Raw genomic sequence first — 25,357 nt, forward strand, 5'->3', positions numbered from 1 at the left:
GACATTTAGCCTTTTATTTATTCAAGCACAGGTTGTGATTGTGATAAGTATGATTTCACTTCGATTTCCAAATGTGATTTTGGGGTGTTAGTAAAGCCCGATACTGATGTAGGGGAAGGAGGACTTCACCTCAAAATCTTTCACTCCATCCCATGTACACTAAATGTTCATGGAGCTCACTTTGTGCACAGGGCATTGTCATGCTGGAACTGGTTTGGGTCTCCTAGTTCAAGTGCCCTCGAGCATCCAAAGACAATACAATTGTGTGCCTCCACTTTGTAGTTTGTTGTAGAACTGCATATGGCTGGAAAAAAAATCAGGTGTCACAGTAGTTTTGTCCATGAAGTGTATATTTTTAGCATCTATACAGCCAGATGTTTTACCAGGTCACCATCATCAAGGGACAAAAACTGAATTTATATTCATCGAGGTGGTTGGAGAGTCATTAGGCTTTTGTTCATGTGAACAGAAATCCCTGAAGATATTTTTTTGACTGACTTTGTCCTCTTGGTGTACAGAAACTTGCTATAAATAGAAGTCACAGCACGGAGAATTTTGAACGCAAAGCATTGTGTTTAATAGATTCTCCCAGTTTGTTTTGTAGGCCGCTTTGTTCATTCTCTCATGCATGTGTTTTTTTGTTCCGATGGCAAATTCAGCCCGACATGTCTCCCACCACCCACAGGGACCTGCCCACAGTTCTGTTTCACGGCCCCAAAAAAACGGCCGCTTCACGTAACAACTCTAGCAGGCCTGCCAGAGCAAATACTATTTGCACTGGATTTGCATCTGTGTTGCTTTACAATTAATAAGCTTCTGTGTTTTAGCTTTGAATTGTTATTTTACAACGTTATTTTCAAGATAAGATTTACATCCTTTATGTTTAGCATGGAACAATGCTGAAAGCAAAATGTCTTCTAACTGATTTGTTGGGAGTAGATTGCCTTGACCCCCAAAACACACACACACACACACACACACACACACACACACACACACACACACACAGTTATTTGCCACTGCTTGCATGTGCAGAACACAAAGTATTGATTTTTTTTTCCTCCCTATTCTCAGACAGCCTTTTTCCCCTTCTTTAGCCATGCTCATGTCTACTATCATACTGCCACAGTTAGCCATTCATGTTGTTGATGCTTGTTTGGCCATGTCATTTTAAAACCCCCTCAATTATTGTAAAATAAATTTGCCTATATTTAAGATTAAGTTGAAATTGAAAGCGCGTGAGTCGTGAGCGAATGTACACTAACATATATACGTATTTAATTGCCACAGATATTAAATATTGATTTGTTTACTTTAAATTCCTTTTGCGATCTTTTTTTTTTTTTTTCGCAAACTGACACCACGTAGCTCAGGACATCACATTCGTCTTAATGTCAGCTCGGCAGCCTTTGAAATAATGTCCAGCGTGTTTCTCAAGACCACATTTTCCCCTGGTACTTCTTGTCAGAGTAGTTATATTTCGGTCTTTGATTTATTCTGTTTTTTTTTTTTCCCCCATCTCTCTCTCTCTCTCCTCTCTTTCTCATCCTGCTCTCCAGGCTTCAGTCGTGCAGCGTTGCCGTTCGGTTTGGTCCGACGGGAGCTGTCCTGCGAGGCTACCCAATTGACCTGCGATGTCCAGGAAGTGATGTCATCATGATCGAGAGCGCTAATTACGGGCGCACGGATGACAAGATCTGCGATGCCGACCCCTTCCAGATGGAAAATATCAACTGCTACCTCCCTGATGCCTACAAGATAATGTCCCAAAGGTGGGTAGAGCAAATTCTGCACATAAAGCACAGTCTGACATAGAATGCTATATATTTCAGCGCTGTCATTTCAGGTCACCAAGCAATGGCGTCTGTATTTTTCCATCCCATGCCCTTAACATGTTCTGGTTTCCATTGAGTGCAGGACAATAAAGTCCAGCACCATATAGCAAAACCGCAGCGCTGTGAACTGTAAGTGTTTTAGCAGGATTCCTCCGATGAACTATATGAGTGGTTTTGGCAATGCACGCCTGATCACGCTGACGTTTGTTTTCCTTTGGAGGACCACATACGCTCTGCCAGTGCAGTGTAGCGAGGCCAAAGCTAATGCAGCCCAGTCAGATGGACTATACTGCAATCCCATTGATTCCTGAATGGATCATGTGATTTCTATGGAGTCTGACCAGAGTTCAAATATATGCCCGAGGAAAAGGCCATTTTCAAATGCTAACCGAGGCAACCGAAACATATACGGTTGCTTTCAATCCTAGCGTGTACTGTGTTGAAATTAAAAGTTACCATTGATCGTTTGGATAGATCTTTTATACCTCAAGAGAACCGCTCCATCTAAAATTAGCCTTGAACTGGAAATACACCAACACCAACACTGTAGCGAGTCGCGAGTCCCTTCCAGGATTCTCTCTTCTTTTTTTGTGTGTGTTTTTTGGCAAGCCAAAAACCTGTAATAAATTGTGTTTACCAAAAGCGCTCCCCAGAAACGATTCCAAAAATGGTCGCAGTATGACAGCTTGGAAGTAAAGTAAATACCCATCATTTCTCAACTCTTTATGTGTCTTAATGTGTAACCGTCACACAAGGAATGCCCAAAGTCAAAAAGCGAACAAGAGCAACACAATATTCTGTCTTCTCTGATTGTTGACTCCAGTCATGCAGAAACTCATTTCGACATTTTGAGCGGACTTTTTAAAGTCATTTGAACCCATTTTGTTGTCAGTACACTTTTGATACAGCTAAAAACATCGCGGCTTGTCAAAAATGCGATGCAGGTAATGGTTTGATAAAAATAAATAAAAAATAAAAATAATAAATATATAGTGCTTGGGAGTTATGGTGCTCTTTTTGTTATATGATTAATATTCTGTCAGTAACTTCTGTTACAAGTGTGTTTACTTGTGCATTTCGGCATGTAATTGAAATGACATACATTGTGACAGTGCGCTATACACACCTTCATCTATCATTTATTTCTACTTTATAATATCCAACGCTTTATTTTTGACATTTAGCCTTTTTATTTATTCAAGCACAGGTTGTGATTGTGATAAGTATGATTTCACTTCGATTTCCAAATGTGATTTTGGGGTGTTAGTAAAGCCCGATACTGATGTAGGGGAAGGAGGACTTCACCTCAAAATCTTTCACTCCATCCCATGTACACTAAATGTTCATGGAGCTCACTTTGTGCACAGGGGCATTGTCATGCTGGAACTGGTTTGGGTCTCCTAGTTCAAGTGCCCTCGGAGCATCCAAAGACAATACAATTGTGTGCCTCCACTTTGTAGTTTGTTGTAGAACTGCATATGGCTGGAAAAAAAATCAGGTGTCACAGTAGTTTTGTCCATGAAGTGTATATTTTTAGCATCTATACAGCCAGATGTTTTACCAGGTCACCATCATCAAGGGACAAAAACTTAATTTATATTCATCGAGGTGGTTGGAGAGTCATTAGGCTTTTGTTCATGTGAACAGAAATCCCTGAAGATATTTTTTTGACTGACTTTGTCCTCTTGGTGTACAGAAACTTGCTATAAATAGAAGTCACAGCACGGAGAATTTTGAACGCAAAGCATTGTGTTTAATAGATTCTCCCAGTTTGTTTTGTAGGCCGCTTTGTTCATTCTCTCATGCATGTGTTTTTGTTCCGATGGCAAATTCAGCCCGACATGTCTCCCACCACCCACAGGGACCTGCCCACAGTTCTGTTTCACGGCCCCAAAAAACGGCCGCTTCACGTAACAACTCTAGCAGGCCTGCCAGAGCAAATACTATTTGCACTGGATTTGCATCTGTGTTGCTTTACAATTAATAAGCTTCTGTGTTTTAGCTTTGAATTGTTATTTTACAACGTTATTTTCAAGATAAGATTTACATCCTTTATGTTTAGCATGGAACAATGCTGAAAGCAAAATGTCTTCTAACTGATTTGTTGGGAGTAGATTGCCTTACGACCCCCCCCAAAACACACACACACACACACACACACACACACACACACACACACACACAGTTATTTGCCACTGCTTGCATGTGCAGAACACAAAGTATTGATTTTTTTTCCTCCCTATTCTCAGACAGCCTTTTTCCCTTCTTTAGCCATGCTCATGTCTACTATCATACTGCCACAGTTAGCCATTCATGTTGTTGATGCTTGTTTGGCCGTGTCATTTTAAAACCCCCTCAATTATTGTAAAATAAATTTGCCTATATTTAAGATTAAGTTGAAATTGAAAGCGCGTGAGTCGTGAGCGAATGTACACTAACATATATCGTATTTAATTGCCACAGATATTAAATATTGATTTGTTTACTTTAAATTCCTTTTGCGATCTTTTTTTTTTTTTTTTTTTTCGCAAACTGACACCACGTAGCTCAGGACATCACATTCGTCTTAATGTCAGCTCGGCAGCCTTTGAAATAATGTCCAGCGTGTTTCTCAAGACCACATTTTCCCCTGGTACTTCTTGTCAGAGTAGTTATATTTCGGTCTTTGATTTATTCTGTTTTTTTTTTTTCCCCCATCTCTCTCTCTCTCTCCTCTCTTTCTCATCCTGCTCTCCAGGCTTCAGTCGTGCAGCGTTGCCGTTCGGTTTGGTCCGACGGGAGCTGTCTTGCGAGGGCTACCCAATTGACCTGCGATGTCCAGGAAGTGATGTCATCATGATCGAGAGCGCTAATTACGGGCGCACGGATGACAAGATCTGCGATGCCGACCCCTTCCAGATGGAAAATATCAACTGCTACCTCCCTGATGCCTACAAGATAATGTCCCAAAGGTGGGTAGAGCAAATTCTGCACATAAAAGCACAGTCTGACATAGAATGCTATATATTATAGAATTACTATGTCATTTCCTTCAATTTTATTTGACATTCTACAATATCACTTTGTTCAATGCCATATGAAAGTCTACAATATTACAACATCTGGCAATTCTATTTGATATTGGACAATACTACAGTATATTACACCGTACAGTACAATCCTACACTACTCTATGAAATGTCACAATGCCATATCACATTCTGCCACTCCACAATACTTTATCACATCTTCCAATACTCATTCTACTGTACGCTATAGCATTTTTAACACTCAGCAATATTATATTACCATCTCCTCTTCTGTATCTCATTCAATCACATCCTAGAACATGCATGTACTAGTGTATGTGTGAAGGACAGTTTCAAGCACTCTCAAGCTTCTCTAAGTAAGAAAAGTGAATGACAGCTGCGCTACCACAGAAAGGTCATTCTATACCACAGAGACCTTTTCCTCATTTTTCAATGTTGCAAGAATACAATTTTTTTATTTTTTTTTTGACCAACATGGCAAACTGTCTCATCATGATTCAAGACATTATATAACACAATAAAGACTACGTAGAATGACGGCAAAACAGTAGTGTTGCATTTCAAAGAAAACCCAGGTGCCCTTATATAATGTCTGATTATTTTGATTTATATCAACAAAATATTAATATATATATAAAATCGGTATATAGGTTTCACATCTCTTTTGTGTCCAGCTGTGACTTCTGAAAAACCCTCGTCTCAGGTGGTTTATACATTCCTCTGTTGCCTCTGGCTTGCACAGTACGCATTTAATCTGCTTCAGGATTTCTGTAAAGCTGCATTGTGACAAAGTCTGTTAGAAGTGCAAATAAACTTTGCACAAACTACAGTGTTTAAGGAGCGCACACGCTTTCTGTTCAGCTACTGGCATTACAGATTGTCCGTCACACATTCAGAAACTGTTCTGAAAATCCAATTGGAATTGGGGAACTGTATGAACACATCATAGAAATGACCCGAGTATATATATATATATAAGTTATATATAAGTTCCAGTTCTAAGCAGCAGTGATTACAAAGCATTTACAGTTTTTATAATTTTTTTATATATTAAAATACAAACGCGAATTGAATGTCTCCTTCATCCGTATATTATCTTATATCAATTAGAATACCAAGAAGCAAACCAAGAGATATAAACGTATGTGCCATAAACAGCCATAATATTAATATTATTTCATTCACAGCTATTTTTGTCCATACTAAGGCTTTGGTAATGCACAGTAACAGTGGAGAACAATAAGAAGCAGAAATACACCACAGTGCAAATTCTACTGCACAAAGCATTCATGTAACTGTACTGCAAGGACTTAAATAGAGACCAAAAGCAAAGCCAGACTTTACAACCTCTACAACTGCCCATAAAGTGTCAGTGCAAGATCAAAACCTTTCTCTCTCCTTCCTCTGGAATCTGAGCACTACTCAGCCATTTACCCTGTCGAATAAAATGACCGAAATACACCTCTCACAACTTCCTCTCCTTGCATTCTGCAAGCCGCTCTTTTTCTCTCTCATCTGCTCCATTTATAATCAGGCCTCCCGCTCGTGTGGCATTGATGCATAGAAATGCTCTTAGAACCAAGCACGGGGAACCTCCCACTCTAAAATCCCCAACAATCATTTCAAACGTGTTTTTAAAAATAAAAAAATAAAAAGAAACATTTTCCCCCATGTATCCGCTTGCCAATTGATTGACTAACATACATCTGGAGCCATTGCAATTCCTCTTTTCTAGCATTGCTCTGGCAAACAGGAAGTTGCGCATGACATGGCCTTTGATGTGTTTTGTAGGTCTAGGCAGCGTGGGTTGTTTGTATTTCCGCTCGGCTTATTATACATGTGCCATGATTTGTATGAAAATAGGCCCGAAACTGCAGCAGCTCAATTAGGCCCTTCAGCTGCAGGCAATTAGCCGTCTCAAGTGGGTGCTAATCTACATGGGGAAACTTTTCAAAGGGATGTGCCTCCTTAGGTTTGCACAAGCCCAGATGTGAAATTGCATTGTTTTGCACTTTTTCATGTTGTTATATCTTTTGGCCAAGTAATGAATCACCACCAACATCCTAATCATCCATCATGACGCTTGATTAGTGCGCATTAATAAAAGATGTGGGCTAATTTTTACAACCCAATGCTTCATTTCAGTGGAGATGAAACTTGCAATCACAGCGGGAGCACTGGTGCTATTGGGCAAGCGTGGATTCGGGTCCCAGAGACCAAATGTATCCAAAGTAAGTTTAGAATTCCAAAGAAAAAGCATAAAGGTTTTGTCAGAAATGTTTCACGTGTTTCTGGCAGTTTTCAATTAACTGTATTGTGCGTACAATTTTTCGCCGTCACCTGGTTGCTTTTTTTTTTTTAGCATTGCTTCAGATTGAGCAGGAAAAACTAACATCATTTCTTTGTTGAAAATACATAATAAAATATAAAACGAATATGAAATCCCATTGGAAAACTGAGTTGTGGTCTGGAAAGCTTGCTTGTGTTTGGATGTGTCTCCCATCACTTATTTCATAGACACTCAGATCTACAGGCCACCACAGATCCTGGGAGATGTGCCTTGCGAACACACGTGGGAATAAAAAATAAGCAGCAAGAGAAATAAAAATCATTCAAATGTCGACTCTACCTACTGAACAGTTAGAGAGCTAATATTACATAATGCCCCTTTAAAGTGTTCCATATCACTCTTTATGCAAACAGCTGCAAACAAACAAACCCAGCACTTGTTTGTGAAATCAAGAAGCGCACTGAGACACTTCCCTGATTTCTAATCACTAGAGGTGGTTGATTACTGCAGAGAAAAATATAAAGTCCTCAAGTCTGTTTTCAGACTCTTATGTGATGTAATTCGGAGGAAAGAATAAAACTTAAACTAAAACTTAACTAAATTTTGCCTTGACTACAGAATCACCTTGACTGATAGATAGATAGATAGATAGATAGATAGATAGATAGATAGATAGATAGATAGATAGATAGATAGATAGATAGATAGATTTACAATCAGAAAGAGTACAACTCATTATTATTATTATTATTATTATTATTATTATTATTATTATTATTATTATTAACACAAATCTATTATAGATTGTTTACCATAGTTGTAGTAGTTGTACAATGTATGTTGCTTTTTCTCTTATTAAAATGTTGGTGGTTACAAAAATAGTGAATGTTTTAGAGGATAATTTTTTGTTACTAAGCAGCTTCAGCTCAGTGTGCAATGTGTCTGTGAGGCACTGTAACAATGAAAAGAACAACAACAACAACAAAAAGATAAATGATTTTTCATATTAATAATATGTTGGTCTTTTAGGTTTTAGTTTTTTTTTTTTTTTTTTTTATATTTAAGTGATTTAACGTGATTGGCCCATTTGAGCGCAAGTTTATGTTGCATTAATTGCCTCCTAGCGAGCACCAAGAAGAACATGATTATTTAGTTGTTTCGTCTTGGTTCATTGTAATTACCCCAGGCATATGACAATAATTAGCAGTTGCAGGTTTAACTACGACGTCGATTTGTTGCTTTCCACACCCACCACAGTACTCGAGACAGAAAAATGGTGCTTTTCTTAGGCGCACTGCTTCTACCACAGAGAATCGCTGTGGCATTTAGAGTGACCTTCTCTCCTCTTCAGCTCTACAGAGGCTTGACAATTGTGGGAAAATTCGACTACTCTGCAAGTCTCTACAAATCTCTGCAGTCGCACTGGAGGGACGAGCGCCATTCCTCTAAAAGATATTCCCTCGGTCTGTGTTTTGATGCCGAGCGGCGGAGAGTGCCGGCTAACTCGTCAGTCTCCCATAGGTGTTTGGTTGGGTTGAGATCTGGTAACACTGAAGAATAGAGCAAATCATTTTCATCCTCACCGAATCACTCAGCGAGTTGCAGAGCCCTGTGGATAGGGGATTTAAGAAACCACTATCACCAGGACAGAATGTTCCATCGTAAGATAAAGGTGATCAGTCAGAAAAATCTGTATTGATTATTTTATTTTCTTCATACCAGTATCACTCTCTTGGTGTACAGCAAACATGGTCCTGTCCACTTTTCTGCAATATGGTGAAGTGACTTTTTGAGCGACTCCCCCACCCATCCCTGTGCTCCTTGCACCACTGAATAAATGATGAATTAATGCAACGTAAGCCCACTATAACATCCTTCTCTCTGTCGTTCTGGACGCACTGTTCCTGCTGAAGGTCTGATCGCAACGGATGTCGACATTCTCGTCCAGCTGCCGTTGTGTTTCTCCTCGTACATCACACTAATAAAGGAGCCTCTCACTTCATCTGCACTTAACTCCTGCCGTCGCGGACTATCAAAATGCAGATAGCCATCGTTATTGTCATCGAAACATTTTGCACTTGAGCAGTCTTTCGAAACTGCTTTCTATGAACCCCTTTTCTACATCGCTTAGATCTTTTCCTTTTGCCATGCTTATACAAAAATGGAGGTCTGCTCAGCTTTCTTATACATGCTACAAAGCATGGTCTAATGTTTGACACTTAATAGTGTCATGCAGTACACCTGTCCGAAAGTATTCGCCTCCAGCTATCATCAAACAGACAGACAGACAAATGCTTGAGTGGTATTTTTTATGACTTGCTGAAGACCTTTGTGGGAGTATATATATATATATATATATATATATATATATATATATATATATATATATATATATATATATATATATATATTTCAGCATTACAACTTGCCTAATGATTCTCATCTTTGCTCTTGTTTGCATATATATATATATATATATATATATATATATATATATATATATATATATATATAATGGTTGTAATATATAGGGTGTAACGGTACACAAAATTCATGTTTTCTCATTTAACACGTGTTGTTTAAGCTTGTTTTTTATTAAAGCAGTTAAAAATCTATTTTAATAAATTGCCTGCTTAGTTAAATAATATATACAATTATATTTGATACAAATCAAATGTATAAAAACACAGAATAAATCAAATTAATGCAATACACTTTTTATCATATTGAATCAATTGCATAATTGATTCATTGCACAAATGAAATTAATTAAATAAAATGTAATAAATAGGAAAATTAAATGTGTGTGTGTGTGTGTGCATGCGTGCATGCTTTTGTGTGTGTGAGGCAGAAAAAAAAAAATCTTGCAGTCCGCCACTTAATACATTATTTATATGGTAATACGTAACTTAACATAAAGTTTTATTCATAGGAATTATTTATTTCATAATTAGTTCAGCAATTAATCAATAAATAAAATCTTATTTGAAATCAATTTTGAAATATTACTGGTGCAATTATTAGCATTTTAGTTTAATATTAAATATGAATATCAAGCCAATATTAATGAAAAAAAAAATGGAAAGAAGAAATAGAAAAAAATTCTAGTAATTTGTTTTTGCAAGCATTATATGAATAATTTAACAGATACAAAGTTGTAATAAAGGTGTGCAATGCTGCATTGTGACATGATACATACTGATGCAAAAATCACTTTGCATCATGGATGTGTTAAATTTGCACCTTCATGCATATCTTGCCTATCAGCATTCTATTATGCATCTAATGCAGTTGTGCTGGTTAAAACACAGAGGTCCCAAACTACACACCCCATAAAATATAGCACACATTAGACACATGAAGTTTGCAAGATCTGTACTTGTAAAGCCTGATAGCCAAAAGCTCTGGATTGCAATGACACGTGGATACATATTAATTTTATAATGGTTCAGAGCTCTTCAGTAGTTTTTAAACAACAACAATAAAGCGGCAAATATATGGATTTTTCCTGGATTTTTCCTGGGTTTTTCCCGGTTTCACAAGCTTCAAGCCAAAAAAACTGAGCCCCGTAACATTAAACCAATGAAATTGCCGAACGGGTTCAGGTGAACCAATGAAACTTTTTATATTAAATTGCGCTCCCACTGAATCGGGCCACATCAAAAATATGGATGATGTTCCTTTGACGTTTGACCTGCCGCTCACTCGGACTGTTAACAGGAAATGCGAATCATTCGTCACGCTGAAAACAACTGGGCATGAAAAAATGCACTTCACCTGTGTTCTGAGCTGCACGGCATCGGGAGAAAAGCTTCACTGATGGTGATTTTTAAACGCAAAACGATGCCAAATGATAAACTCCTGAGAGAAATTGTAGTGAAAGAAAGGAGGACGACAGTGACTTTCTTGGTAGGCTACAGTTTAGATACAAGCCGTGTAACAGACACTGTCTTTTGTTAAAGCCTGTGTAAAGTTTATGTATATTAGTTTCTGTGTATTGTACTGTGTATTAGTTTCAATGTAGCGGCTTATAGACAGGTGCGGCTTATTTATGTTCAAAATACAAATCTTTGTCAAATTTAGTGGGTGCGGCTAATATTTGGGTGCGCTTAATAGTCTGGTACAAGTTACGGTACAATATTAAACCGTTGTGGATTTATTTAAGTGTTATGCAGATGAAAATGCACGTTGTTTTGCATTGTTTATGTTGATTTCTTTTTCTTTGTTAAGATTTTTACCAAATAGTAAGACACTGAAATTGAGCTAAAGTCATAAAACCAGTACAGTTAATCAAATCAAATTGCTATATTGATGGTTGGTTACAAGCCGTTCTATACATTGTGATACACTGTGTATCATAGAATTCTTTGTGAGATTTGTGATATTTTATTGGTCACATTTCCAATATCTGAACCTTAAAATGAATATCACAGTGAGGTTTGGAGCAGAAACTATTCACTGCACATTTCTACAGTTGTTAAATGCTTACATTTTTAAGCCCCAGACAAGGTGTGTGTGTGTGTGTGTGTGTGTGTGTGTGTGTGTGTGTGTGTGTGTGTGTGTTAGATGTGTCATCTGTAAGACAGTCTCATCTTCTCTGTAAACACCTTTGCTGTCAGCCATGGGTCTATTTCGGAAGGAGATTTTAATCAACCGTGTGCTGTGCGATGCTCAGGCAGAGGCGATGCTTAGCACTCCTTAAAGGTCAAATACAGAAAGATTAGCTGCTGAATACGTGATGGAATATAAGATGTGTTTTCCTCCCTCACTGGGACGACACTATCAAATTTCTATAACTGTCTATTATATCATCTTTTCCCATTTTTCATGCTTCCAGCAGAGTCATTGTCACTTTTGGGCTGTTTGTCCATCTGTCCATCCACCTGAGATTTTTGCTATAGAGAGTGTCTGAAAGTATAACGATTTGTATATGAGTTCATTTACTGTAAGCATTTACGGGGGGGTGAATCGAGGCGATTTAGAATTTGATTCAAATAGGGTCACGATCACAGCAAGGTCAAGGGTCTAAATAGTTTTCACATGTATGTAGACATATACATATATATCAATTAACCAAATGTAGAGTAAATAAACAGAAGAGAAAACACAAATAAAATCAATATTTTGGTATAACTACCCTTTGATTGCAAAACAGCATCAGTTCTTTTAGGTATACTTGCACTTTCAAGTACAGATTTAGCAGGAACTTGCCAGGTGGGTTGATCCAAAAATCTTAAAGAACTAACCACAGATGTAATCTGCCTCAAATCCTTTTTTATGTAATCGCAGACAGACTCGATGATGTTGAGATCAGGACTCTGTGGGGGCTAAAATTATTACTTCCAGTACTCATTGTTGTTCTATATGCAGAAAATAGTCCTTAATGTTCTTAATGACCTGCTTCAGAAAGAATTTGGGACCAATCAGATGCCTCCCTGATGGTACAGCATTATGGATAAGTATCTGCCTGTATTTCTCAGCACTAAGGACACCATAAATCCTCCAAATCTCCAACTCCATTTGCAGAAATGCAGCCCCAACCTTGCAAGGAACCTCCACCATGCTTCACTGTTGCCTGCAGACACATTATTGTACTACTGCTACAGCCAAATATTTCTTATTTTGACTCATCAGTAAAGAGCACCTGCTCCCATTTTTCTGTACCCCACTTCCTATGTTTTCATGCATAGAGTCGCTTAGCCACTTGCATAGATTCACTTAGCCTTGTTTCAATGTCGGGGGCTATGGATTTTTAGCCACGTCAAATCTTCCATGACTTCTGGCCAGAATTATCCAGACAGTAAATAGGTGTATCTGGATCCCACTGTTTCATTTTTTCCAGTTCTTCACTGCTTGACATGTTGATGGTAAATAAGTGTGCTCTTTTTTTAATAAGCTGCATTAAGTTTTCATGGCTGACCAATGCGTCTACGGTTCACAACATTGCCCTTTTTTTTTTGTGCTTCTTCAAAATAGCTTGAAGAGCACATCTTTAAACCCCAGCTTGTAAATCTTTATCTGTGAGAGACCTGTGACATGAAACTGCCTTTCACAACATCACCTTAGCAATCAGTTTTAAGCTCCCACACAGCTGTTTCTGTTTTTTGGACTGTGTTTTGAACTACATAAGAAATTGATGATTATTAGCACCTGTTTGGTGTAATTGGTTAATCATACGACTGACTTTGATGCTAGAAAATCCCTAACTTGGTGCAAGTGTACAAAGTGTAAAAATAGTAAGAATTTAAAGCCAGTGCGTGTTTTCAAATTTGGATTTTTATTCTGTTCATTTACGTTTCAATTATAAATATATATAATATCAAGTTCAACTTGTTTCTATCAGTAACAATGCTAAAATTTTTGAAGTAAAATTGTCGACCCCTTATGGTCTTACTTTGTTCAATAGTATTTTTTCCTGAACTGTTACTATAGGAACAGTAATGTATTTGATTGAGCATATTTATATTATATATATTATATATAAAAACCTTTTATTTGAATAGCAGAGCTGCTTTAAAGAAAATTAATCAGAAAATGTAAATATCAGAAAGTTCAGGTTCATTATTTACAGTGTGTATTATATGCTCGACAAATGTGACTCACTTTCCTTTTCATCGATGTGCATTATAAAGACATCACATTACAAGAGACATCCTTGTAAAACCTTTCCATTTTTTTTTCCCATTTCACGCAACACACGAGTCATTCCTTCTTGCGTGGACACATAAACTGTCCTTCGAACATAAACAGCTATAATTTAATCTTATATTCCATTATGTAAATGTATAGACAGTGTTAGTAAATGAAATATATCACACACAGCGTTCCACGATTCTCATTAACAGCACCACAAATAAAACGAGCCAACTGGCTCATTAATGCAGCAGCTAAAGGTGTGCGTTACAACTTCTGGCAGCACAATAATTCATCTTTATGAGCAACAGGCCTCGCTCTCTCATCTGTTATCACACATGCGGTGTGTTAATAAAGTAAAAATCCATATGAGGGACAGTTTTCACACCACGGCTTCTGTCTGTGTACCGTCCTTGCTTCTCAATATGACCATCGCCGTTCCACAGCTGTGCTCCAGGATCCGCGTAAACAATATTGCACCATCGTATGCGGCAATCCATCTCGTATAATGTCGTCTCCATGTTTGTATTAAAACCGTAGGAAACAAGAGGACTTTATTGTTCCAGCTAGATGCTGAGTAAAGGGGAAAAGCAAAGAGAGGGGAAAAAAGGCAGCGGGGTGATTCAGACGTTCAGCGCAAAAACAGTGTTTCTCAGATCATCTGCTCAAGTTTATACTGTCCTACTGCAAATCCTGTAATTCCACCTGCTGGCACTGATGAGACGAGGAGCAAATTATTGATCTGTAATTACAGTCGTCCCTCGATTCATCGCGGTTCGAATTTCACGGTCCCACTTTATCGCGATTTTCAATTTGGCACATAACTATTTTGTTTGGCGAATGGTCCTAAATTATTGTGAAAAATCAAAACTTATAGTGAAATGTTTTTTATAGAGTTTTATCTTAATATAAGGTCATTTATTCACAAGTAAACGTATACTTAAAATACTGTACAGTGTATCATATATTTACCCACACAAAAACACGTTGTGTTGTTTACGAAAGTGCGGTGCTTGGATGCTGGAAATCATAAGAAACGAGTAGCATTATAAGAAACCGCATGTTTCCACTTATTTATTGGTTGTAGTGTCCTCTGACGTCAAAACAAGGTCGGAGTTGAAGGTGTACGTCACCAGATTTAACTCCTCTTTTTTGACGTCATAGGACACTTCAACCGATAAACAAGCAGAGAAACTATGCATAGGCTGTAGACTGTACAGTACAAATGTGATATTTCACATTTTGACACAAAATTCATCTCGCTATATTCTTGCACGTTTTCTGTGTGCGTTTAAAGAGTGCGGGAAGATGATTTATGGCTTAAACAACAACAAAAAAGCATTTTTTGTGGAAATTTGTTTTTCGTGGTTTTAGATTGAAAGTCTAGGTCATGTGATATACCATTTCATCTAGTTCTGTAATATTTTAATGACTAGCTTTTAATTGTAATAATACATGAGTTATTATAGAGTAATAATAAAAAATAATAATAATACGCAACACTATTGAATTGCTGACATTTTTTGGTCCATTATCAAATCGATATACACACAACCTCGATATATATTTATATCATATCATATATCATATCATACTGTATATCACATCGCATTAGCCACGTTGAATCTTTTCTGTGGACTAGAGTCAGCGAAGGTTATCGCATGCCTGTATCCTGGCAACATGTTGGCGCATGCTGCCCTCGAAAGCCCGACTCCAACCATTTCCTTGCAAAAACCTCAGAAGAGGTAAAAGAACTGCCTCGTGAAGCCACTGACTTAGTTAGCTAGATATCAACGTGGCTGCTTTCCGCCTTCTCGCACACCGCTTTGTGTGGAAATGTCCTTTTTTGTATTTTTTTTTTAAACTTCTTTCACAGCATGAGGAGCTTTTAGTCCACGGGCATGTTTTAGATTGTGGAATCAATTTACCTTTTAGCAACTACCCTTTTTATTCTTTCATACAATGTTGTGTTAGGGAAGGCACTTCGGTTTTCTCGTGCCAAAAATAACACACACACACACACACACACACACACACACACACACACACTAGTAGAGACGGGGATACTACAGTGCAGAAATTCTACAGCATTAACTTATGTACTGTAGATAGATTTCCAGCGATCAATTGAAATAGTAGGCACTCGCACATAGACAGAGATATTGATTAAGGGCTACAGACGACAGATAAAATGCTAAGCCTCATCATAGCGGTGAACTGCCCAGTGTGGTTGTGTAGGTTTGTGGTAACTGTCTGAGATATCAGTGGGGCTGTAGTAAGAGGAACGCCTAAAGTTTTTTCGGTTTTTCTTTCTAACCAACCCTCATAAACAAGACAGTCCCACTGAGCGCACAGCATGATTCAGTCTGTATCATTAATATTCTACAGAGGGCGCTACTTTCAAAACGGCAGGCACAATGATTAATCAATCATCATTTCCATTGCGACTAATCCGCTCAGACCCCTAATTATAATGTTTTTGTTTTCCCTTTGTGTGAAAAACCCGTCATACGAAACTGACCAGAAAATAAAGCAACCTCGTGGACAAATCGGCACGTGACGCACATGACCGAAAACGGTTTTAGACACTTCGTCAGAGACGGCCGGCGTGGTGTCGGTGCCCTCTGCTAACGTTCAGCCTTGTTCTTTTCATCCCAAACAAAGCCATTCTTTTCTGAGTCCACTGGCCTTTTACTCGAATGACGCTGTTTGTTTCGTATTGACCCGAGCACAACAAGACCAATTGCATTACTGGCAGTAGAGCACCGGTGCGCTCGAAAGGTGCACACGCTAAAACCCCAAGCTGATTTTTTCCCCTTCGTTTTTTCATTTTTTTTTAAAACTCACTCACGTTTTTTTTTTCTCTCTTTATCTCTCTCTGTCTTTCTCTGTTCCTTCTTCCCTTAGGTGCAATAATCGAACCCAGTGTATTGTCATTACGGGAACGGATGTCTTCCCTGACCCTTGCCCAGGAACTTACAAATACCTTGAGGTCCAGTATGAATGTGTCCCTTATAGTAAGTATGAGCCATCATTTTGTTTATGCAGACAGTAAGCCTTGTGTTTCCTGGCATGTTCCTCATTTATAATTTCTCTAAGGACCGAACGAGCTTAGAAATATGTGTGAAGCGAATGTTAAACATCTCTCCCAAAGGAGCAGTGATTCTTCAGTTAATAAGATCAGTACCTAAGATGCTTTGTATTGTTTTTTTTTTTACCTTTTTTTAATAATTTTGGGGAGATATTTGTTTCATTAAATGTTTGCATTGGTTGTTTTACAATACTAGAGAATACGCTTATAGAAATAGGTTTCACGCACTGTGTGGCCAAAAGTATGTGGACACCCAACCATCAAACTCATTTGTGCGTATCGAACGTTGCTTTCCAGATATAATCCTTCTACTGCGCTTATAATGACCTCCACCAGCCCACAAAGTTTTTCCAGTACATTTTTAAGAGCATGACTATGGGCATAGTGTTCCTTCAAGGCCAGAAGAGCATTATTGAGATCACACACTGATGTTAGCTGAGGAGGTCTGGGATGCAGTTCATCCCAAAGGTGTTCCACAAGATTAAGGCCACTCAAGTTTTTTCCTTTCTAACCTTAACACCCCATGTCTTCATGGAGCTTGTGTTGTGCACAGAAGAACTGTCAAACTGGAACAATTTTTAGAAGAAAGGAATGCAATGCACTTGCGTGCTTTAGACTTTATGGCAGCAATTTGGGGAAGAACCACATACAGGTGGGATGATCGGATGTCCACAAACTCTTGTCCATATAGTGTATGCAGCCGTCAGGTCCTTTTGTCAGTCTTTTTATTTTTATTTTTTTTATTTTTTAGATGTAACATGCTCCTCATTAATCAGATGATCAATTATTTACACATCATATCTAAAAGCAAAATAATATCACTAGATGGATTCTTAGCATAGGAACATGTTCTTCTTAAAGTTTTTTATTTAGCCAATTTTTTTTTTTGCAGTTTATAAACTAAAAAAGTTTAATAACCGACAGATTTATGAATCGTAGACACTGTTTATATGATTGTTTTTTGTAGCTATAGAGCTTTTTATTCCCAAGATTCACCCCTTCATAAAGAGTCCAAGATGACCTTTTTTTCTATAAATAAGCATTTATTTTATGCATCTATTGTCAAGCTACAATAACTTAATCACAATTACAAGGCCACTGATACAAACTAAAAACTTTGATAAAATCACCAACCCCGTGGCTGTGCTTCATGCACCCCGCTTTTTTGCGAACCACGGCTCTAAAGAATATCAGATGACCCACCGAAACTGTGCAGACTGATGATTAAATCAAATCTAATGCTTGTTATAGATTTGCAGGTTACCAAACTCCCAGCAGTGTCTGCTACTCAAGGTGTTAGGCTTGCATGATATTGATCACTTTTTCCATTTTAAAATATCGCGATAAACTATTTAATCGTCCAGAACCGCTAGCCTAAAAAAAGACCGGACAAGCATTTCCACCAATTTCAGGTTTCAGACGGGGTTGGAGGAGGCCTACAGAGAAGGTCTAATATCATTACCAGCTATGCAGTCGAGGGTTGTGGTGAGCGTAAAGACCGAACGGGGGACTTTTTAGGTGCCCAATAACCCTAAGAGTACATTTTCAATATAATACTCTTAAATAAACAGTTGTCTAATGGCCACATGGTGGACATTTTCCTGGTGATGATGCTGAGCAGGGGAACAGCAGCAAATTACATTCCCTGTAATTCGTTATCATCTGTAACATTATTTATAAAGTGCTAGATTTGACACTTAATTATTTCCCCCTTCCTTCCACATCTGGCTGTTTTTCTTTTTTTACTATTTTGGACAAAATAATTCAGAGAGATTTCCAATAAATACTGTAAAAAAAAAAAAAAAAAAAAAAATATATATATATATATATATATATATATATATATATATATATATATATATATATATATATATATATATATATATCCTACTGGTAGGTAGGGACATCTACTGAATAATGGCTAAATAATGTTCTCCATATACTCCACGAGAAATCCTGTTAGAAGGCTTGTGAGGGTAGGAGAAGTGGGCGGGGCTTCTGGGTTTGTGTCAGGTAATAATCAAGAGTTAAAAAAAAAGAATTGCATGATATCAGGGCAGACTTTTATGACAATAGGATAATTTTATTACATTTTTTTGTCTAAAATTAGCCAATTTTTTTGAGTGACACCTCAAACTAACCTACTGCAATGTTAAATTGTGTATATTATAATAATAACAGTAAACATCACTTGATGTGGTGGAATTGTAATATCTTGTAATATCAGCCAGGCATCTGTAATCCGGGCACCATGAAAAGGAACAGACACCGACATAGAACGCAAACAAAGTCAAACGAAACGAGCGTCTCTTTTGAGATTTTCTGTTACATTACCAGTGCAGATTGTTTTGGTCCATTAGGCATTTGGATGGTTTTATTATTATCCAACTCACTTGTCCCATCTACCGGGAGTGTATCTGTGGGAGTTGACAGTCTGTTACACACATCGAGGAGCGCAAAAAACACATCTAAAAAATAAAATCAGTTTGACAGTAAATCCCATTTCTCTGCATTTATCTTTTTGTTATTTATTTATCCACTTTTTTTTTTTTATCAGGACAGCCTTGTCCTCTTCATAGACAGACACAAAAGAATGTAGTGAAAACATCACAGAGTGTGTAATTATGCCCGATATCGACTAGAAGTGTGCTAGTATGAATGATAAATTATATGATGTGTGGATTTGTTTCTCATTTCTGCTTATGTGCCAATTTTCTTTTTTTATTTTCTGATGAAATCACAGTTTTTTTTCTCCCTTTTAACACACTTTAATGCAATTTTGTTGTTTTTTTCTTCTTCCAGATTTCACGCTTTACTCGCCGTCCGCAGCACTGTATTTAACGCCACTATTCTTTTGTTTGAATTTATAGGAAGCTCGAGTTGTCCTGTCTCAGAAATGATGAATGTTTTGCACTTATGCAAAAATACTGAAAAAGAAATGTTTGACAAAATTGCAACAAAAATGATGCATATGTATATGCAGTGTACACTTTAAAACAAAACAAAACAAAAAAAATATATTTTAGCAAGTACAAATAACTTGAATATAGGGGCAATGATAATAGTAATAATTGATTAGACTGTTTTAAAACAAATTATTATTAAACTATGAAACATCAAATGTTGTGAATTGTTCCATTCTATTGGAAGATTGTTTAGATCTTCAAAAAGATCTTCGCAAAAAAAAAAAAAAGGCAAAGTAAGAACAAACAAAAGAAGTAATTTCTGTATTCAAGATAACTCACTTGCTAAAATGTCATTCCTAAGCATTGGCGGTCTCTAATAGTTTTGATAATTAGAGGCTTGTTTTTCTGTGTTTGAATGTTCTTCATGTCATTTTCACAAGAACTTAACTTACAAGGAGCATTTAAAAAAAATACATACACACAAATACATATATGCACTGTATTGACAAAAATATTGGGACCCCTGACTTTTCTAGCCCTTCGAACTTCTGTTATCAAACTTTTACCACAATGTTGGAGGCACATAATTGTATCACTTGAACTAGAAGCCTCAAATCTGTGCACCAAAAAAAAACTCGAACATGAAGATATTGTTAACACGGGTTGGAGTGGAAAATTTCGAGTGGCCTGCTATAGAGCTCTGACTGAACCCTATTGATGATGAATTGGAACGCTGACTGCACCCCAGGCCTCCTCAACCGTACTTCAGTACCTGACTTTACTAACACCATTGTGTCTGAATGAGCACAAATCTCTGAAATATAGTTGAAGACCTTGACAGAAGAATTAAGGTTTTTCTAACAGCAAATGGAGACTGAATGTGGATTTGGGATGTTTAAAAAGCACAGACGAATCTGATGGTCAGGTGTCTTCAAATTTTTGTTTATGCAGACTGTGTAGTGTTGAAACGTACTAGTGTTTTACAAGGCTGCAGTAAAAAAGTATCTAGTGCTATGTATTGCAAATTGCGGATGACAAATGAAGCACAATTGGTTTTTGGTTTTCGAGTTGTCGAAACAAAATCGGAGCATTTTAAAGACAAGAAGAGAAAGAATTCGAACTCATTCCCCCCATTACAATACAGTGCACTAGAATATTGTGGCTTTGTGCCCACACTATTGTATATTTTCTCGAGTTCTTTTGGAAATGGACTTCTGATTGAACAGGGCCACTAATCCGATCCTGTTCACAAACACTGCACTTTTGTTCACTCGATCACTAACGCAGCATTTTTCTCCAATTTAGGTCGGGTTTGGAATTCATGTAAGTGACTGAAATAACCCTTTCTCTTGCTCAATCTCTCTCTCTCTCTCTCTTGCTTTCTCTCTCTCTCTCCTTTTTGGCCAGGTGTACGTCTGTAAATGATGTCCTTTAACTCATGACATGTTTACTGCATGTGTTCATGGACATGATAGTTAATTCATGTTAATCTCTTTTTCCCCCCCTTGCACCTTTTTCATTCTCTCTTCCCACGCTTAAAATAGAAGTGGAGCAAAAAGGTAAATAACTGACATAATCCAAAGTCCCCTGTAGCTCCTTTATTTTTTCTTTCTTTCTTTTTTTTTGTGCCATATGGTTGTAAAACCTTCCTATCCTTACTTTTGCCTTTCTGATCATAGCAGGCTGTAAGAAAAAAATAAATCCTCTTGATTCAGTAAAGGTCAGTAAAACTGCAGCATTGGGAGGAGGACTCATTATAAAGATATGATAAGACACTCGCAACTTAAATGTTAGCTGTGATGTGTTAGCCGAGAGGCTGGAGTCTGTCGGGGTTTCCCCCCTCCTCCACCTCCCTCCTCCCCTTTACCCTTGGGTGCTCTATCTGTCTTTCTGTTTGGCTCGGTCTCTTATTGCCTGGCTTTCCAACCCCCCCATAGCATGCCATGGTAACAGGTTTTCTCTTAGCCTATTATATTCACAGCCTTAACTGTCGTTCTTTTCCTTCTACCTCTCCGTCTCTCTTTCTTTCTCTCTGCCTTTTTCTGTCTCTTTCTCTCACTATTTGTTCGACTGTCTATCTGTCGGACTTTTTGCCTTTCTCTTTCTGTCTGTTTCTGCCCGTTTATCAGTAGGTCTAGCTTTCTCTTTGTATCTGTCTGACACCCCGTCTGTCTGTCAATCTTTTTCGTTGTCCGTCTCACCCTTTTTCTGTCCACGTCGTTCCCTGTCTGCCTCTCTGTTTATTGATCTCTGTCTTTCTCTCTGTTTCCTTTCCATCTCTGTCTTGCACTCACATGCTCTCTTTCACCATTTGTTTGACTGTCTATCTGTCTGACTCTCTGTAACTCTCTGTCTTACTCTTTCGGTATGTCTCTTCCATGTTCTGTCTATCAGTCAGTCCAGCTTTCCGTTGTGTCTTTTGTCTGTCTATCTTTCTTTGTTTTCTATCTCTCTGACACTAGCATTCTTTTTCTGTTTGTTTCTGTCTGTCTGAATGTTTGTCTCTGTCTTTTTTTTCTCTCTTCAAGATTTGTCCACCTGTGAATTTGTCCATCTGCCGCCCTCTCTCTCTCTCTCTCTCTCTCTCTCTCTCTCTCTCTCTCTCTCTCTTTCTTCCTTTCTCAACTCTGCAACTTGCTGCTGTCTTCACATTTGATTATTGTGCCTCTGTTCAGAAATAAATTCCTCGAACACCTCGAAAAACGTAATGCTGCTTTAAATCTTAATGGTTGTGACATTTGCACCATTTAGTCAGAACGAAAGCCTCTCTTAGGTATAGCATAAAGGCCACATAAATGCCAAATGTCTCAGCGTACACATTTGCAGACATGTTGTATGGTGCAATTTTTTATTTTTTATTTTTTTTCCAAGTGTCTTTTAGTTACCCTGGTTTATTTACAGGACAGGTTGGTTGATTTCCTTTTCTTTTCTTTGACTTACGGATACTGTATAAAATCCCTTATTCCCCTCCGGTGTACAGTATATCCAGAGCAGCAGGGAACCTTTGGTTACAGACACATAATATTACTTTTATTTTCTGTCTTAGCTTCAATTACTTTCAGATGCAGATTCGTCACACTAAAATAAACTCCCTCTTATTTGATTTAAATGCTGAATAGCTTTAGCTTCTTAGCCACTTCAGTGTGTGTTTTTTTGTCCCTGTCCTCTCAGACCACCCAATTATCAAGCTGATGTAGTGCCAGACTGGCAACATGGCCTTCTAGTTGCAATACACCTGGTCTGCGTTTGCTTACGCTTGACTGTTCTCTGTTCTGCTCTTCTCTGCCACTAGTTTTTGTTTGTCCTGGAACTCTGAAAGCTGTCGGAGATCCGTCATTTCTGTACGAGGCGGAGCAGCAAGCCGGGGCCTGGTGCAAAGACCCTCTTCAAGCGGGCGATAAAGTTTATTTCATGCCCTGGACGCCTTACCGCACAGACACACTCATTGAGTACTCATCGCTTGACGATTTTCAGAACTCCAGGCAAACCTTAACGTACAAACTCCCCCATCGGGTGGACGGCACCGGATTCGTGGTGTACGACGGTGCCGTGTTTTTTAACAAAGAGAGAACGCGCAACATTGTGAAGTTTGACTTGCGCACACGCATCAAGAGCGGCGAGGCCATCATCAACAATGCCAACTACCATGACACATCGCCGTACAAGTGGGGCGGCAAGACGGACATCGACCTGGCCGTAGACGAGAACGGCCTGTGGGTGATATACGCCACTGAGCAGAACAATGGCATGATGGTGCTGAGCCAGCTGAACCCGTACACTCTGCGGTTCGAGGCGACGTGGGAAACGACCTACGACAAGCGATCGGCCTCGAACGCCTTCATGATCTGCGGCGTGCTGTACGTGGTCAGGTCCACATATGAGGACAATGAGAGCGAAGTGAGCAAAGGCGTCGTCGACTACATGTACAATACCAAGCAGGGCCGCGGTGAGTACGTGGACATTCACTTCCCCAATCAGTACCAGTACATCGCCGCCGTGGAGTACAACCCCAGAGACAACCAGCTCTACGTATGGAATAACTTTTATGTCCTGCGCTACAACTTGGCCTTTGGACCACCCGATCCAGCACACGGTAAGTCAGATCAGATTTTGATTTCAATCCACAAATATGGTGGCATGCTCATGCCTCATGGCTGCAGGATTCCTGGGTAGATCCTGAGCCCGACTTATTTTTTTTTACATGTTCATGTGGATTTCCCTGGTTTCTTCCTAAAACATCCCAGTAGTTTGATTTGCTACTCTAAATGACCTTTAGGTGTTATTATCGACCTGCTTTATACTTGTTTAATGGGTGTTTTCCATCCTGGATCACTCCTGAGATTTTCCTGGAAGCTGGCCAGGATAAAGTGACTACTGAATTAAATATCTTACCTCCGGTATTATATAGAACACACACAGCAATACATGTGACAACACAAACAGTGCAGAACATGATCAGTGTACCAAAAACACAGGTAAGCACTTCCTTTTAACGATGGTGTACAAGCACATACGCCAATCAGCCGGCGTTCGCGTTTCTCTAGTATTCCCCGGCCTGCTCGTTGAACGGCACGGGTGAGTGATTTTTAATTTTAGACCTAATCGGTGTGTTGATGTGTTTCGGAAGTGGTACAGGGAGAAGTGCAGCTTCAACAGTAAACAACATCACGGGCCCGGTTAGCATACGATAAGACGTTTGCGTCGGGGGAATTTCTTCAGATGCTCCCTTTTTCCCTACGCTTGGGCTCGAGGGACCAATGTAACCGCGTCTTTTCCCTCCGAGAGAATAGAGATCTCTCGTTGCCGGAGCCATTGGTAGACATACCTGTCTGAACAGGTACACAAGCACCCTCAGAGCAACAATAGATCTTTCCCGAAGGCACAAAGCCCCAGTCGACTATCAGCTATCAACAAACACTTTGCTGAGGTGATAAGAAAGAAAGCGCTTAGTCTCAGAGGGTCACGTCCTGCCAGTGAGGTGTGTTCTTAATTTATCAGACTACAGAGTGTAGTACAACAGACTTTTTACGGCGAACACGTAACGGTCCTAATCACCATAATCCGATTCACCCTCCATTCCAGGGCTCCAATAGATTTATTAAAAACCTGCAGGTCCAACAAATTACTTACCCAGATTACTCAGACCCACAGGTTTGTTTTTTTAAGCATTTTTAGTGTCCTAAGTGCTGACAGACGGGAGTCTTTTTACTAAGGAAAACAGTGTGCCGTGCAGCTGGAGTTTACTGTAACTAAATCGCATATGCAGCTGGGTTTCGTTCCCCATGGACGGCGATCAGTATGCACGTTAGGTTGCATTTGAATAATGAAGGGAAGGATGACTACTTTCTCTCTGTAGCTGCCCCCACCCACCCACCCCACCCCTTCTTCACCCGTGAGCAAATTGTTTCAAGTTGCGTCTTTGCCAGCGTGAGACATGCCGAGATATAATTGCTGCATTGCGATGGAATGAAGAAAGTTTGATATTTATAGATGGGCTTGTTTTTTTTTTTTTCTTGCATTTCAGTACCGACTGAAGTGGTGCCACTCTGCTATTATTAGAAAGACTCGAAGTA

General features: G+C 38.7%; 1 protein-coding gene across 25 annotated transcripts in view; it reads left to right on the forward strand.

The window, feature by feature from the left end:
• Window positions 1–25,357, forward strand: part of adgrl2a (adhesion G protein-coupled receptor L2a) — a 100,980-nt gene that overhangs the window by 40,949 nt on the left and 34,674 nt on the right. For 13 of the 25 annotated variants that reach the window (XM_046857242.1, XM_046857244.1, XM_046857243.1 and 10 more), the window contains exons 3-6: window positions 4,573–4,786; window positions 16,695–16,804; window positions 21,090–21,107; window positions 23,077–23,877. In XM_046857242.1, the coding sequence (XP_046713198.1) occupies window positions 4,573–4,786; window positions 16,695–16,804; window positions 21,090–21,107; window positions 23,077–23,877 (1,143 nt within the window). Of the gene's footprint in view, window positions 1–1,559; window positions 1,773–4,572; window positions 4,787–16,694; window positions 16,805–21,089; window positions 21,108–21,328; window positions 21,344–23,076; window positions 23,878–25,357 lie in introns of all 25 variants that reach the window. The other 12 variants (XM_046857236.1, XM_046857252.1, XM_046857254.1 and 9 more) reach the window with 3 other exon arrangements.

This window comes from Silurus meridionalis, chromosome 9 (assembly GCF_014805685.1).
Source record: "Silurus meridionalis isolate SWU-2019-XX chromosome 9, ASM1480568v1, whole genome shotgun sequence".
NCBI classification, from domain to species: domain Eukaryota; kingdom Metazoa; phylum Chordata; class Actinopteri; order Siluriformes; family Siluridae; genus Silurus; species Silurus meridionalis.